Raw genomic sequence first — 12218 nt, 5'->3', positions numbered from 1 at the left:
CAGAGTGTCACTGGCTCAAGAGAGGCCCAGGCTAGAGAGTACAGTGGTGTCATCATAGCTTACTGCAGCCTTCAACTCTTGGGTTCAAGCAATCCTTCCGTCTCAGCTTCTAGAGTCTGGGATTACAGATGTATGCCACCATACCCAGCTAATTTCTTCTATTTTTAGTAGGGACAGGATCTCAGTCTTGCTCAAGCTGGTTTCAGATACCTGACCTCAAGTGATCCTCCTGCCTCAGCCTCCCAGAGTGCTGGGATTACTGACATGACCTACCATACCTGGCCTATGTACTTATTTTAAAAAGGTCACACTCTGTCCCCCAGGTTGGAGTGCAGTGGTGTAATCATAGCTCACTGTTTGCTGCAACCTTGAACTCCTGGGCTTAGTTTATCTTCCCACCTTAACCTCCCAAGTAGTTAGATTACATGTGCACACCACTACACCCAGCTAATTTTAAAATTTTTTGTAGAGATTGGTTCTTGCTATGTTGCTCAGGGTTGTCTTGAATTTCCCCACCTCAAGCTAGCCTCCAACCTTGGCCTCCCAAATTGCTGGGACTACAGGCTTGAGCCACCTCTCCCTAACCTTACCTTTTTTTTCTTTTTTTTTTTTTTTGAGACAGAGCCTCAAGCTATCCCCCTGGATAGAGTGCCGTGGCTTCACAGCTCACAGCAACCTCCAGAGTCTCACTATATTGCCCTTAGTAGAGTGTACAGGCTTGAGCCACCTCTCCCTAACCTTATCTTTATTTTTTTTTATTTTCTATTATTTTTTTTGAGACAGAGTCTCACTATATTGCCCTCAGTAGAGTGCTGTGAAGTCACAGCTCACAGCAACCTCTAACTCTTGGGCTTAAGTGATTCTCTTGCCTCAGCCTCCCAAGTAGCTGGGACTACGGGTGCCCACCACAACGCCTGGCTATTTTTCTTTTGTGGCAGTTGTCATTGTTGTTTAGCTGGCCCCAGGGAAATTGTATATGGCTGGCACCGTAACCACTGTGCCATGGGCACTGAGCCATAACCTTATCTTTTTAAATAAATAATACATTCATGGAATTTAATTCAAAAAATGTAGATAATCTCTTTTCCACTCCTGTCTCCCAGCCTCCTTTTCTCCTTGGAGGTATTGCATATTATTAATTACTGTGTTTCCTGCTAGCAGTGTACTCATACACAAGCAAATATGTGAATGTATTCTTTTGTTTTTTTCTTATGAATAAGAAGAAAAGTCTTGGCTTGGCGCCCATTGCTTAGTGGTTAGGGCACTGGCCACATACACTGGGGCTGGCGGGTTCCAACCTGGCCTGGGACTGTAAACAGCAATGACAGCTATAACAAAATAATAGTTGGACATTGTGGCAGGCGCCTGCAGTCCCAGGCTGCTTGGGAGACTGAGGCAAGAGAATCATTTGAGCCCAAGAGTTTGAGGTTGCTGTGAGCAGTGACGCTAGGGCACTCTACTGAGAGTGACATAGTGAGACTCTGTCTCAAAAAGAAAAAGAGAGAGAAGTTTTAAATTCTAGTGTGGAGGAGAGCTACTTATGGGCTAGGGCTATTGTCTCACTTAACTTTTATTTCTGGTACTAAGTGCCTGGCCCATGGTAGGTACTTAGATGAGTAAACTGGGTTGAACAATGAAGCAAAGTTATTATTTATTGTCATTCATTATTGAGCTCTTTGGGCTTTTCTTTAATTCCTTTCAGCAGTGCAGCTTATAAATTGACACCCATCTTCCCGTTTGAAACCAGCTCTTGATTGATCTGTCAGGAAGGAGCCAACTCTAATTTACTTGAGTCAGTTTTTCTGTTGCCTTCCTTCCCTGTGGTAGGGTGCAGGGAAATGGTTCCTTCAGGTGGCAGTGAGAGAGCAACTCTCTTTTGAGGATGTACATGGACTCTCAGGATTTAAGAAGGCAGTTGTCTTAGCATACCCAGGCAGAGTTGGTAAATGTTTTCTAAACTTTATACCCTACAGAGATGTGCATTCAAATCAAGGATTATGTAAAGGGCAAGCAACAGACATGGTCCTAGTTATAAAGGAGTAGATAGAACATACATACCCTAGGGCTAATTCAAGGTGGCATTGTAAATAATGTATCTTGTTTAAATTATATACACATCTCTTCAGAATCTGATATGCTTCTCTCCAGTAAGAATCAGTGAGCCCCAGTGTTACTCTGAGAAGTGTTGCATCTCACAGGTGTGTTGAAGTGGGAACAAAGGTTGAGAACCTTTCAGCTCCAAAAGAGTCACACCCAAAGCAAGTACATAATCATGGACTTAAGATGACTGGTTAACCCTTTTTTTTTTTTTTTGAGGCAGAGTTTCCAGCTGTCGTCTTGGGTAGAGTACTGTGGTGTCATAGCTTAAAACAACTCGGGCTCAAGTGATCCTCTTGCCTCAGTTTTTTCTTGCTTTTGCTCAGGCTGGTCTCAAACTAATGAGCTCAAACAATCCATCCACCTCAGCCTCCCAGAGTGCTAGGATTACAGGCATGAGCCACAGTGCTCGGCTTAGGATGACTCTTGAAAGCAAATGATACATGTGTTGTTGACAGCAGTCATTTCTGTCATTTCTAACTGTTCTGCTTCCTTTAAATTCTTGCCATGGTCAGGAAGAGTACAAGTATGTGCAGCCCATTACCCTGCTGGACTTGCATGATGTTGATGCGCACTTGCCCCCAATAAGGGAGCTGCCATCATGTAGGAAAGTTTACTTTCACAGCTAACGGTGGTCCTTTAACCAGTGATATTTGCTAGACTTATTACCCATTAAAACGTAACACCTAATTTGCTGAGAGTTGTGATTGCAATTTCTCTGTTTCTGCCTGGAATTTTGATTGGGAACTGTTAGTTAGGAGGACAGGCTTAGTTTTTCTCCAGCACTGGGTTCTGTATTCTAGCTTGTGCCATAGAGCCACTACTCTGGATAAGAAAATGTCTTTCTTCTTAACAGGAAATGTGACACCTGCTCACTATGATGAGCAACAGAACTTCTTTGCTCAGATAAAAGGCCACAAGCGATGCATCCTATTCCCTCCAGATCAGTTTGAGTGCCTCTACCCATATCCTGTCCATCACCCGTGTGACAGGCAGAGCCAGGTAAGCTTGTGTGGTCTGGAGGTTCTAGGAATGCCTTTCCCCTTCCCTGTAGTAATGTGTTAGTTTTGGAGTACAGGCTGGCTTTGTCATACAGACAAACCCAGAGGATAAGTTCACAGTGTGGCTCACATGTTATAAGGTCTTGTGGTCCCCAGATGTTTGCAAGTATGAGCAGCCCCGTAGAGCTAATTCTTGGGGCAGACCCCTTCATCAGTGCTGGTAGACTCCAGTTACTCTGTGTTTGATTAGCTTTAAAAGTTCATGGAATAAAATATATGTCTCCATTGGAGTCAGTCATCAGTTGCTTCTGTCATGGATACTTTCCTTTTTGATATGGAGAAAGGTAAATATAATTGAGGTAAGTTATTTATGTCTTGAATCTAAATAAAGTACATCATTGGCTTTGTGGCCTTTCCTGACAAGAAAGCTGCCTAACTACTACAGTAGAAATCTTTGCTAATTAGAATATGACTTTGGGAGAAAGTTTCTGAAGGTTTGGGTGATGGTTAAGTCCTAATTCATTGTTTTCTCAGAATGAGTTTAATGTGCACTGTATCTTCTGCTAGATATAAATTCTGATATCTTTCTTTTTAAACTGCTAAACTAGCACATAGTAGTTACTGGTAAAGATTTGGTGATTGATTGATTTTTTTCTTTCTCTTGAATCTCTTAGGTAGACTTTGACAATCCTGACTATGAGAGGTTCCCTAATTTCCAAAACGTGGTTGGTTATGAAACAGTGGTTGGCCCTGGTGATGTTCTTTACATCCCAATGTACTGGTAAGGAGAGGGTAAGGCTGGGGGCTTCTTGGGAGCTTGCTTTCCTATTCCCTGGAAAGCCTTCTCTGTGTCCCTTCTGAGTTGTGGGAGGATTATGTGGTCTGTAGGAACATTAGCATGTTTAGATGTGAGCATACTGAACACGGGGGAAATAACAGACCTATCTCTAAGATAAGATGGCAGTTTTCAAGTCCAGAAATCCTAGAGGGGTGGGCCTGGAGAAACTGTTCTTGGCTGCCTCTAACCCTATATGTTTTACAGGATGAGCACACAAATATTTTCTTCATTGATTCCCTTATCTGGGTTCTACCTAATTTTTCAACCCTCCCACTGAAACGTATCAGTGGTAAACAGGGGCCTATTTATTTTCTTGCAGGTGGCATCATATAGAGTCTTTACTAAATGGGGGCATTACCATCACTGTGAACTTCTGGTATAAGGTGAATATGGTGGATTATTTTTCCCCCCAGATAGAATTGGGCAACAGATGTAATACATTTTTGGATGGGGTGGGAGATGTTGGTTATCCCTGGAAGTGATTCTTAGGTCTTTGGGGAGATGAAGGAGGATAGGAATTGAATTGGGTTTCTTAGAAGGAGGAGGGTGGTACTAGGAATAGCGGAAAGATAGTGAAGTCCGCTGCTATAGGCATTTCCTGAGGGACTGCTTCCTTTTCAGGGGGCTCCAACCCCTAAGAGAATTGAATATCCTCTCAAAGCTCATCAGAAAGTGGCCATAATGAGAAACATTGAGAAGATGCTTGGAGAGGCCTTGGGGAACCCACAAGAGGTATGTGACTGTCCCAAGTACTCTAGTGGCTCAGTGGGTTGGTTGACCAAGGAAAGTCAGAATGGGTATGACATTCTTCATAGCTTCTCTGTTTCAGTATCTGGTGTCCTCTCTCCCCATAGAGGTTATGAGTATGTTCAGAAAATTCTTGTTTTCTGGTGAGAGCTGGGCTTGACTGGTAGATCAGTTATAATCTGTTCCATGCTAGTAGTAATGTTACCCATGGGGTTTGTGTGCCAGCTGGGGACCCCTCAGGGGATTCTTCTAGAATGGGAAGCAAACACTAAAGTATCTCCTTGTACTCTCCCAGCTGTACCAAGGCTGCTCTAGGTAATATTGAGACCTGCTTCCCATGCAGGTATTCCACTGGCCCATTGGGTAAATTTGTATGCAATGTTCTTGCTTCTTTCCTGTGGATAATGTCAGTAGCCGCAGAAACCTGTGGATTTGATAGGTGGCACTGGCCCCAATTGTAGGTGACCTTTTTACCTTTTTGTTGAGGATATAGAGAGACATTTAACTTTTTTTTTTTGAGACAGAGTCTTGTCACCCTGGGTAAAGTGCCATGGTATCATAGTTCACAACAACCTCAAATTTTTAGGCTGAATCTTCTTGCCTCAGTTTTTAATTTTTAATAGAGATGGGGGTCTCACTCTTGCTTAGGCTGGTCTTGAGCTCCTGTGCTCAATCTATCTGCCTCAGCCTCCCAGAATGCTAGGATGATAGGCGTGAGCCACTGTGCTAGCCTAACATTTTTTTTCCCTGTCACCCAGGCTAGAGTATGAGGACCTCAGCATAGCTCACAGCAACCTCAGACTCCTGCCGCAGCCTTTCAAGTAGCTGGGTCCACATCAAGCTAATTTTTCTATTTTTAGTGGAGCTGGTATCTCACTTTATTCAGGCAAATCTTTTTTTGTTTTTGTTTTTTATTCTTTTTTATTCAGGCAGATCTTGAACTGAGTTCAAGTGATCCTCTCACCTCAGCCTCACAGAGTGCTAGGCATTTAACTTTTTTTTTTTTTTTTTTGAGACAGTTTCAAGCCATCACCCTCAGTATAGTGCTGTGGTGTCACAGTTCACAGCAACTCCAAACTCTTGGGCTTAAGCGATTCTCTTGCCTCAGCCTCCCAAGTAGGTGGGACTACAGGTGCCTGCCACAACGCTCAGCTATTTTTTGGTTGTAGTTGTCATTGTTGTTTGGCAGGCCCAGGCTGGATTCGAACCTGCCAGCTCCTGTGTATATGGCTGGCACCCTAGCCACTTGAGCCACAGGCAACTGCCAGGCATTTAACTTTTTTTTTTTTGCAGTTTTTGGCCAGAGCTGGGTTTGAACCCACCACCTGTAGCATATAGGGCTGGCGTCCTACTCCTTTGAGCTACAGGCATTGCCCATTCTTTTGTTTTTTTGGCAGGCATTTAACATTCTTAAGGCATATTAGAGAAACACTCTCATGTGTTTGGGGATTGTTAGCTCTTCTGACTCTCTGTCAGTTTGGTGCTTCTTACAGTAAGATATAGAATGTTATGATATGGAAAGTAGTGCAAGATGGACCTCTGACGAGAAGGCAATGCCCCACAATACGGGGTTGACCTTCATACAGGATGTTATGAGAAGGAAAGTAGTACGAGATGGACCCCCAAGGAGAGGGCCATGCCCCACAATACTAGGTTGACCTTTAGGCAGAGAGTTGATTTGAGAGTTCACAAGATTGAATGAAAACTTTTCTCCTGTTCTTGGCTGGGCATCGAATGTCTCCAGATATACCCTATCCAACTCCAGGGCCAGAAAAAGGGCAGTTCTGATTGGCTCCTCCTGTCTCTTTACAGGTGGGGCCCTTATTGAACACAATGATCAAGGGCCGATACAACTAGCCTGCCAGGAGTCAAGGCCTCCTGCCAGGTGACTGCTATCCCGTCCACACTGCTTCATTGATGAGGACAGGAGACTCCAAGCGCTAGTATTGCACGCTGCACTTAATGGACTGGACTCTTGCCATGGCCCTGGAGGCAGGTGTTTGGGGCGAGGCAGGGCAGTTGGCACTCCACTCCCATTTGGAGGGACTTCTTACTCTTGCCTCTTGTGCCCCAGCACCTTCCTTCTACCCCACCCCCCCGACCCCAAAGTCCTACATTCAGTGTGTGGAGTCCCAGCTTTTGGTTATCATCATGTCTGTGTGTGTTAGTCTGTTAACCTTGGGATGTGTGTGCACGCATGTGTGTGTGTGCACACGAATGTGTGTATCTGTTCCTCATTTCCACCTTTTGGGTCAAGGTGTCACTTATGGCTCTCAGCCCTATCTCCTTGCAGCCTCAGTGCCTCAGCCTGAGAGAGAGGAGTTGCTCTTGGACCCTCCACTGCATTTGGGCTGTAGGGCCAGAAATAGTCTGTCATTGGGTCCTTCTGCCTCCATCCAGTTTTTGCATAGTCAAACTCTAAGCTGGGTGGGAATGGCTGCTGGGACTCTAATGGGGAGAAAGAGAGGGAGGCTTGCCTTTGAGAGCCTAAAGAGCCTTCCTGTGAGAGAGGATTAGAGTTCCTACTGGGACCTACAAGCTCAAGCCATACGTAGAAAGGACCTTGAGACATAAGAACCAAGGATTGTGTGTAAGTTCTGAATTAAAGACACATATAGTTTCTCTTTCAGCACCAGCTCTTCCCCCGGTGCTGCGTACCAAGGGACTTCTAGCTTTGTCATCTCTAGGTTCTAGGGGTGCAGACCTCTGTGTGTATGTGCATGTGTTTGTGTGTGTGTGTCCACACTGGCCAGCTTCCCTGCTTACTAAGGTTCTCCACTGCTTACCTTGTCCAGTGGAGCAATACAGGAAGTACTGCCTGACCTGACCTAAAGCTTTTTAACTTGGATTTTAGCCATCATACGTCGGTCAGGTCTCACTGCAAGCTGCCTGAGGCTGACTGGCTAGAACCTCTAGGCCCTATGATGCCCTCTGCCCAGGCCACATCTACTTCTGCTGAGCTTTCTGGCTGAGTAGATGAAAAGGGGTCAAGCTTAGGCAGTTAACTCACTACCTAAAATCCACCTCAGGGCAAGAGCAAAAATGTACCCTTGCCATTTAAAGCCAGCGCCTCTGCCAGACCCCACTGTAATATTCTGCAACACCCTCAATAGTCAGGGCAACCAATAGAGTATGGAAGTAGAATTTTCTTATCTGTTAGTTGCTAGTCACGGGAACCCCTCAGGGCTGCATACAGCGTACAGCCGGACAGCTGCATATTGCACAACTTGAAGGGCCATTTTTTACATCTGTTCAGTGGGAATGGGGTGCCTGGGATTGGGTGGTGTGGCCCTATGTGTACATACCTCCGCTCCCATCTCCATCCCCTTCTCTGGAAGGGAAGAGGCATTAAGTCTTTGGTTTTATTTTATTTTTCCTCCACCTTGTTTTGTTTTGTTTTGTTTTGCCTAAAGTTTACTTCTAGAGCTATTGCTCTCACCCCCAAAGCTCAGTTTATGATGCACTGATGAACTGAGAGGATGTAGGTATATATGTGTGCACACGTGTGTGCATATTTGGGAAGAAATGTTTTATTTTTAGTACCCTATCTGGGTTTGTCTGATGCAGTGTGAGTGTAAAGACATGATACCCTTCTTAAGTGTAGCTCTATCCAATACAGTCAGTGCTGGAAAATGTGATTGCAGTGCATTTCCATCCCTTAAGAAAGCAGCAAAGAAAACAAGGCAGACAGAGGATAGATTGGCCACAGTTACACTTGGAAAGGTAGCAGATTATTACCTTTTCTGCAGCAGGTCTGCTCCAGTCCCGGCTCAGCCCTCAAAGATATGGGTGATGTGTGGCAGGGAGGTGTGTGCCACTCAGCTGGTCCTTGCTGGGTGCTGTGCTTACACAGGTCTGATCTAAGGTAGCTGAAGGGGAGGGAAAGAGGGGAAGGCTGACCTTGGAACCTTCACAGGATTGGTCCCGATCCCTGGGTAATAGCAACCCTTGATTTTTAGACACTTAATACGTGCCTAGTGCTTTTATCTTTTTCCTCACTATCCTGCAAGGTAGGTATTCTCACTTTACAGATGAAAAAATGGGCTCAGAGAGATTAAGTGATGAGTGGCAATCAGGATTCTGACCTAGTGCTGTTTGGCTGCAAGCTCTCTGCTCCTTCTTTTCTTTTTTTTTTTTTTTTTTTTTTTGAGACAGAGCCTCAAGCTGTCCCCCTGGGTAGAGTGCCGTGGCATTACAGCTCACAGCAACCTCCAACTCCTGGGCTCAAGCGAGTCTCCTGCCTCTGCCTCCCAAGTAGCTGGGACCACAGGCGCCCGCCACAACGCCTGGCTATTTTTTGGTTGCAGCCATCATTGTTGTTTGGCGGGTCCGGGCTGGGGATTCGAACCCGCCACCTTAGGTGTACATGGCTGGCGCCTTAGCCGGTTGAGCTATAGGCGCCGAGCCTGCTCCTTCTTTTCTACCAAACTATGTTGATTCTCCTTCCTTAACTCTCTCCCTGTAGCATGGGCCCTGTCCTCAGTTCTCACCCCTCTGGGCATTATCTATAGGCAGACTCAGTTCAAAAGGGTACAGAAGATGCAGCAGGATGAAAGCGCTTGTGGGCTCCAGCTGAAGATGTCTGGAAAGCTGCCTGAGAAGCCATATTAGGAGTGCTGAAAGATTCTGGGGGGGGGTCTGGGTAGTAGATCTGATTGCGTTTCTGTCCCATACCTCCTCTGAGCAGCCTTCTGCATCTAAGAATTGAAAAGCTCTGGTTTGGGGTGAACAGAGTCTTGATTCATGTTCTGCTGTTGCTTTCTTCCTCCCTGGGGAAAGATTGAGGGTCTTCCCTTCACTTACCTAAGTTAGAGGCTGGTTAGGCTCAAATTCTGCTTGGAGCTGAAGAAACATTTCTGCTGTAGTTGCTTACCCCCATCCTAGCCAGCAACACGGAGGCAGACACACCAAGGGAATATAGGGGTTTGGGCCTATATAGAGGTCAGCCACATTGCAGACTCCCGTATTTATACCAGCAGGTGCAGAGAAAACTACTGCTTGAGAAGTCAAATGTTTGTTGGGGGGTTGGCATTCAGGGGATGGAGGAGGGGCTGTTGTGGGCATCAGTTGAGCAGATGCCCAGGATGCCTGGGGGAGACCAGCTTCCCCTACAAATCAGAGCTCTAAATTACAAGGTTTTTACCAACGCGAACAGTTGGGGGAAGTCGTCTGCTCTCATTTGCGTAATGGTTTCTGTCACTGGTGATTAGACACAGGATGAAGGAAAAGAAATTTGACAATTAGGAATGAGCGATCATTAATCTGAATCTGTTAGGAGACAGAGAGGGGAAGGATCCTTATCAGTGGGCCAGCCCAGTGTGGGGAGACACTCCCTCCCTCTGCCCCTAGAGATTCCTGGGCTATATACCCTCAGTATTGCCACAAGTAGGTGGAGCTTGTACTTCTTAACAAAGAATAGGGACCCAGTCCCCAGCCTGAGCTGGATATAGGAATAGATTCCTTTGGGTGAGAGCCAACAAAGATAGGTGTCAAATGCAAGCTATAGGGCGAAGAATAACAATGGAATGGTTTTGACATGTGTTTGGTTATTTGTGGAAAATCTTTTTTGTAAAAATCAGCACCCATGATGGCCCTATCTGTGACAAGTGTTTGACATTCTTCATACTGCAGGGTATAAAGAAAATCTGGTCTTTACCAAACTCCAAGAACTTCTGCTTAGTTGAAGAGGAAACTACATGAAGTAACCAGAGGTTATGAAGCTATCCATGTATGTGGTGTACCCTGTGTAGACGAGTCAGGGACTATTAAGAGAAGTGGAAGGTAGTAGAAAGCAACGCTCTACCTCCAGGCTCCAAGCCCCTGGGCACTCAAGAAAGGGACTCCCTCACTTGAGGCCTCCCAGCAACATTGATGTTTTTCCCCCACATCAGTGCAGCTGTGGTTGAGTGGAGGGTGCTCAGGCCTCTGGCCCAGGTGTGTGAGCAGTGATGAGGTTAAGTAATATGCTGAATCCTAAAGTGTTGAGAAATGCATCTTGAGTTTTCCCAGGTCCCACCCCTCCTCTGCCCCTTTAAATTTGGTATTGGTATTTATTCCTCAGTTTTGTGACTCATATGCAGTGGGTTCCTTAGATCAGAGGCTCCCTGCTTGAGAGGACAAGCAGTTGATGGTTTAGTGTTTCCTTTCAGAATGTGAACTTCCCAAGAATGGGGCTGTGTCTCTTCTCTCCATAAGTTCCCTACCTCTGCATCTTCCACCCTTCAAAATCTGGTGCAGTTAAAAATTTAGCAAGGGCTTCAGGGAATGACTCTCGGTGACCAGGTTACCCAGATGTGGGGGGGTGATAGGATATGCCTGGAAGTAGCTCAGGGGCACCAGAGGCCCTGACAGTTCAGACTGTCCTACTCCCCTTTGTCTGGGACCTCAAACTGCTTGTCCTCCAATCCCTGCATACTTCTCTGATGACTCTGCCTATTCTGAAGGGATGTTCCAGCTTCCATTTCCAGAGCTCCTTCTAATTTCTCTTACTCAGCTTCCCCCTACCCAGGCTCTCAGTGACATCTTCACCAAAGCCCTTTTTTGAAACACTTGCTTCTGACTCTGAAGCTCCATAGCTATATGTGTTTGGACAGACCTGATCTTTAGGATCTGTCTTCCTGGGGTCATCCCTGTTCATGTTTGGGACAGCTCTGATTTCTGGCCTTTAATGGATAGCTCTGTTTATTTTGCCATTTGTTCTATGTCTGCTATATCATTTTCCCATTCCTTTGTCAGTTCTTTACATCCTGGTTCAGCTTGTCTCGCTGTCGGGGCCCGTCCTATGCTTGTCCTCAGCCAGTTCTGTTTAATCTTCATAGGTCATGGGATCCTGAATCTAGCCCTGCTGAGCACTTTAGGGGCTGTTCTCGGGGGCAAAGCCTCAATATGGCAGCCTTGAGGCCCAGGGGCTTATAGTTAGTGAGACCACCAGAGATGGGTTAGGGGAAAAGTATCTAGAGAGTGGTAAAGAACTCGTTACAGGGAGGAGTTACAGGGGTTGGTCTGGACATTGAAAGAATGAGGCTGGGCCTGGTAAACTAGGGTGGAAGTACTGAAATTTGTGTTTCCATCTAAATGCATCTGTGTGCCTTAGGGTCCAGCAGTTCAGGAATGATGGCCATTTGTGAATGTCTCCTTATTTCTCTCAGGTGTTTTTGAGTCCCTGTCACCAGGTTTGGCTGACTTCTGCATTTTAGTGGTTACTGAAAGGAAAACAAGATATTGAGTAGTTAGATATCAGGAGTGGAGGTCTTCGATGGGACAAAAAAGAAAAAAAGGCCCTGCCTGGCAGCTAGGGGAATAGGAGAAAGGGTTAAGTAGTCAGCTCATACCCAGACTTTTTCTTCACTCCTAACTTGTCTGAGTAAGGAAGTTAAACTACCCCCCATCCCCCCACAAAAAGAAAATCTGGCCTGTGTAATATTTTGAGAAGGAGCGTGTATCGTTTAACTTTGAATGGAAAACAATCTAGCATAATGTATAAAAGCATGGATTTTCGAGTCAAATATATTTGGTTCAGATTTCTAGCTTTGCTA

The 12218-nt window shown here is 45.6% G+C and overlaps 1 protein-coding gene across 1 annotated transcript in view; it reads left to right on the top strand.

Moving 5' to 3' along the window:
* HIF1AN (hypoxia inducible factor 1 alpha subunit inhibitor) overlaps positions 1 to 7510 on the top strand; it is a 19330-nt gene extending 11820 nt beyond the window's left edge. The window contains exons 5-9 of the mRNA XM_012803607.2: positions 2954 to 3099; positions 3773 to 3879; positions 4256 to 4319; positions 4558 to 4668; positions 6496 to 7510. Coding sequence (XP_012659061.1) covers positions 2954 to 3099; positions 3773 to 3879; positions 4256 to 4319; positions 4558 to 4668; positions 6496 to 6540 — 473 coding nt within the window. The 3' untranslated portion in view covers positions 6541 to 7510. The remainder of the gene's footprint in view (positions 1 to 2953; positions 3100 to 3772; positions 3880 to 4255; positions 4320 to 4557; positions 4669 to 6495) is intronic.
* Positions 7511 to 12218: the final 4708 nt, after the last annotated feature.

Source organism: Otolemur garnettii, unplaced genomic scaffold (assembly GCF_000181295.1).
Source record: "Otolemur garnettii isolate 467f Iridium unplaced genomic scaffold, OtoGar3 scaffold00021, whole genome shotgun sequence".
NCBI classification, from domain to species: domain Eukaryota; kingdom Metazoa; phylum Chordata; class Mammalia; order Primates; family Galagidae; genus Otolemur; species Otolemur garnettii.
The sequence above is the reverse complement of the archived record's forward strand: the minus strand, read 5'-3'. Positions and strand labels throughout refer to the sequence as shown.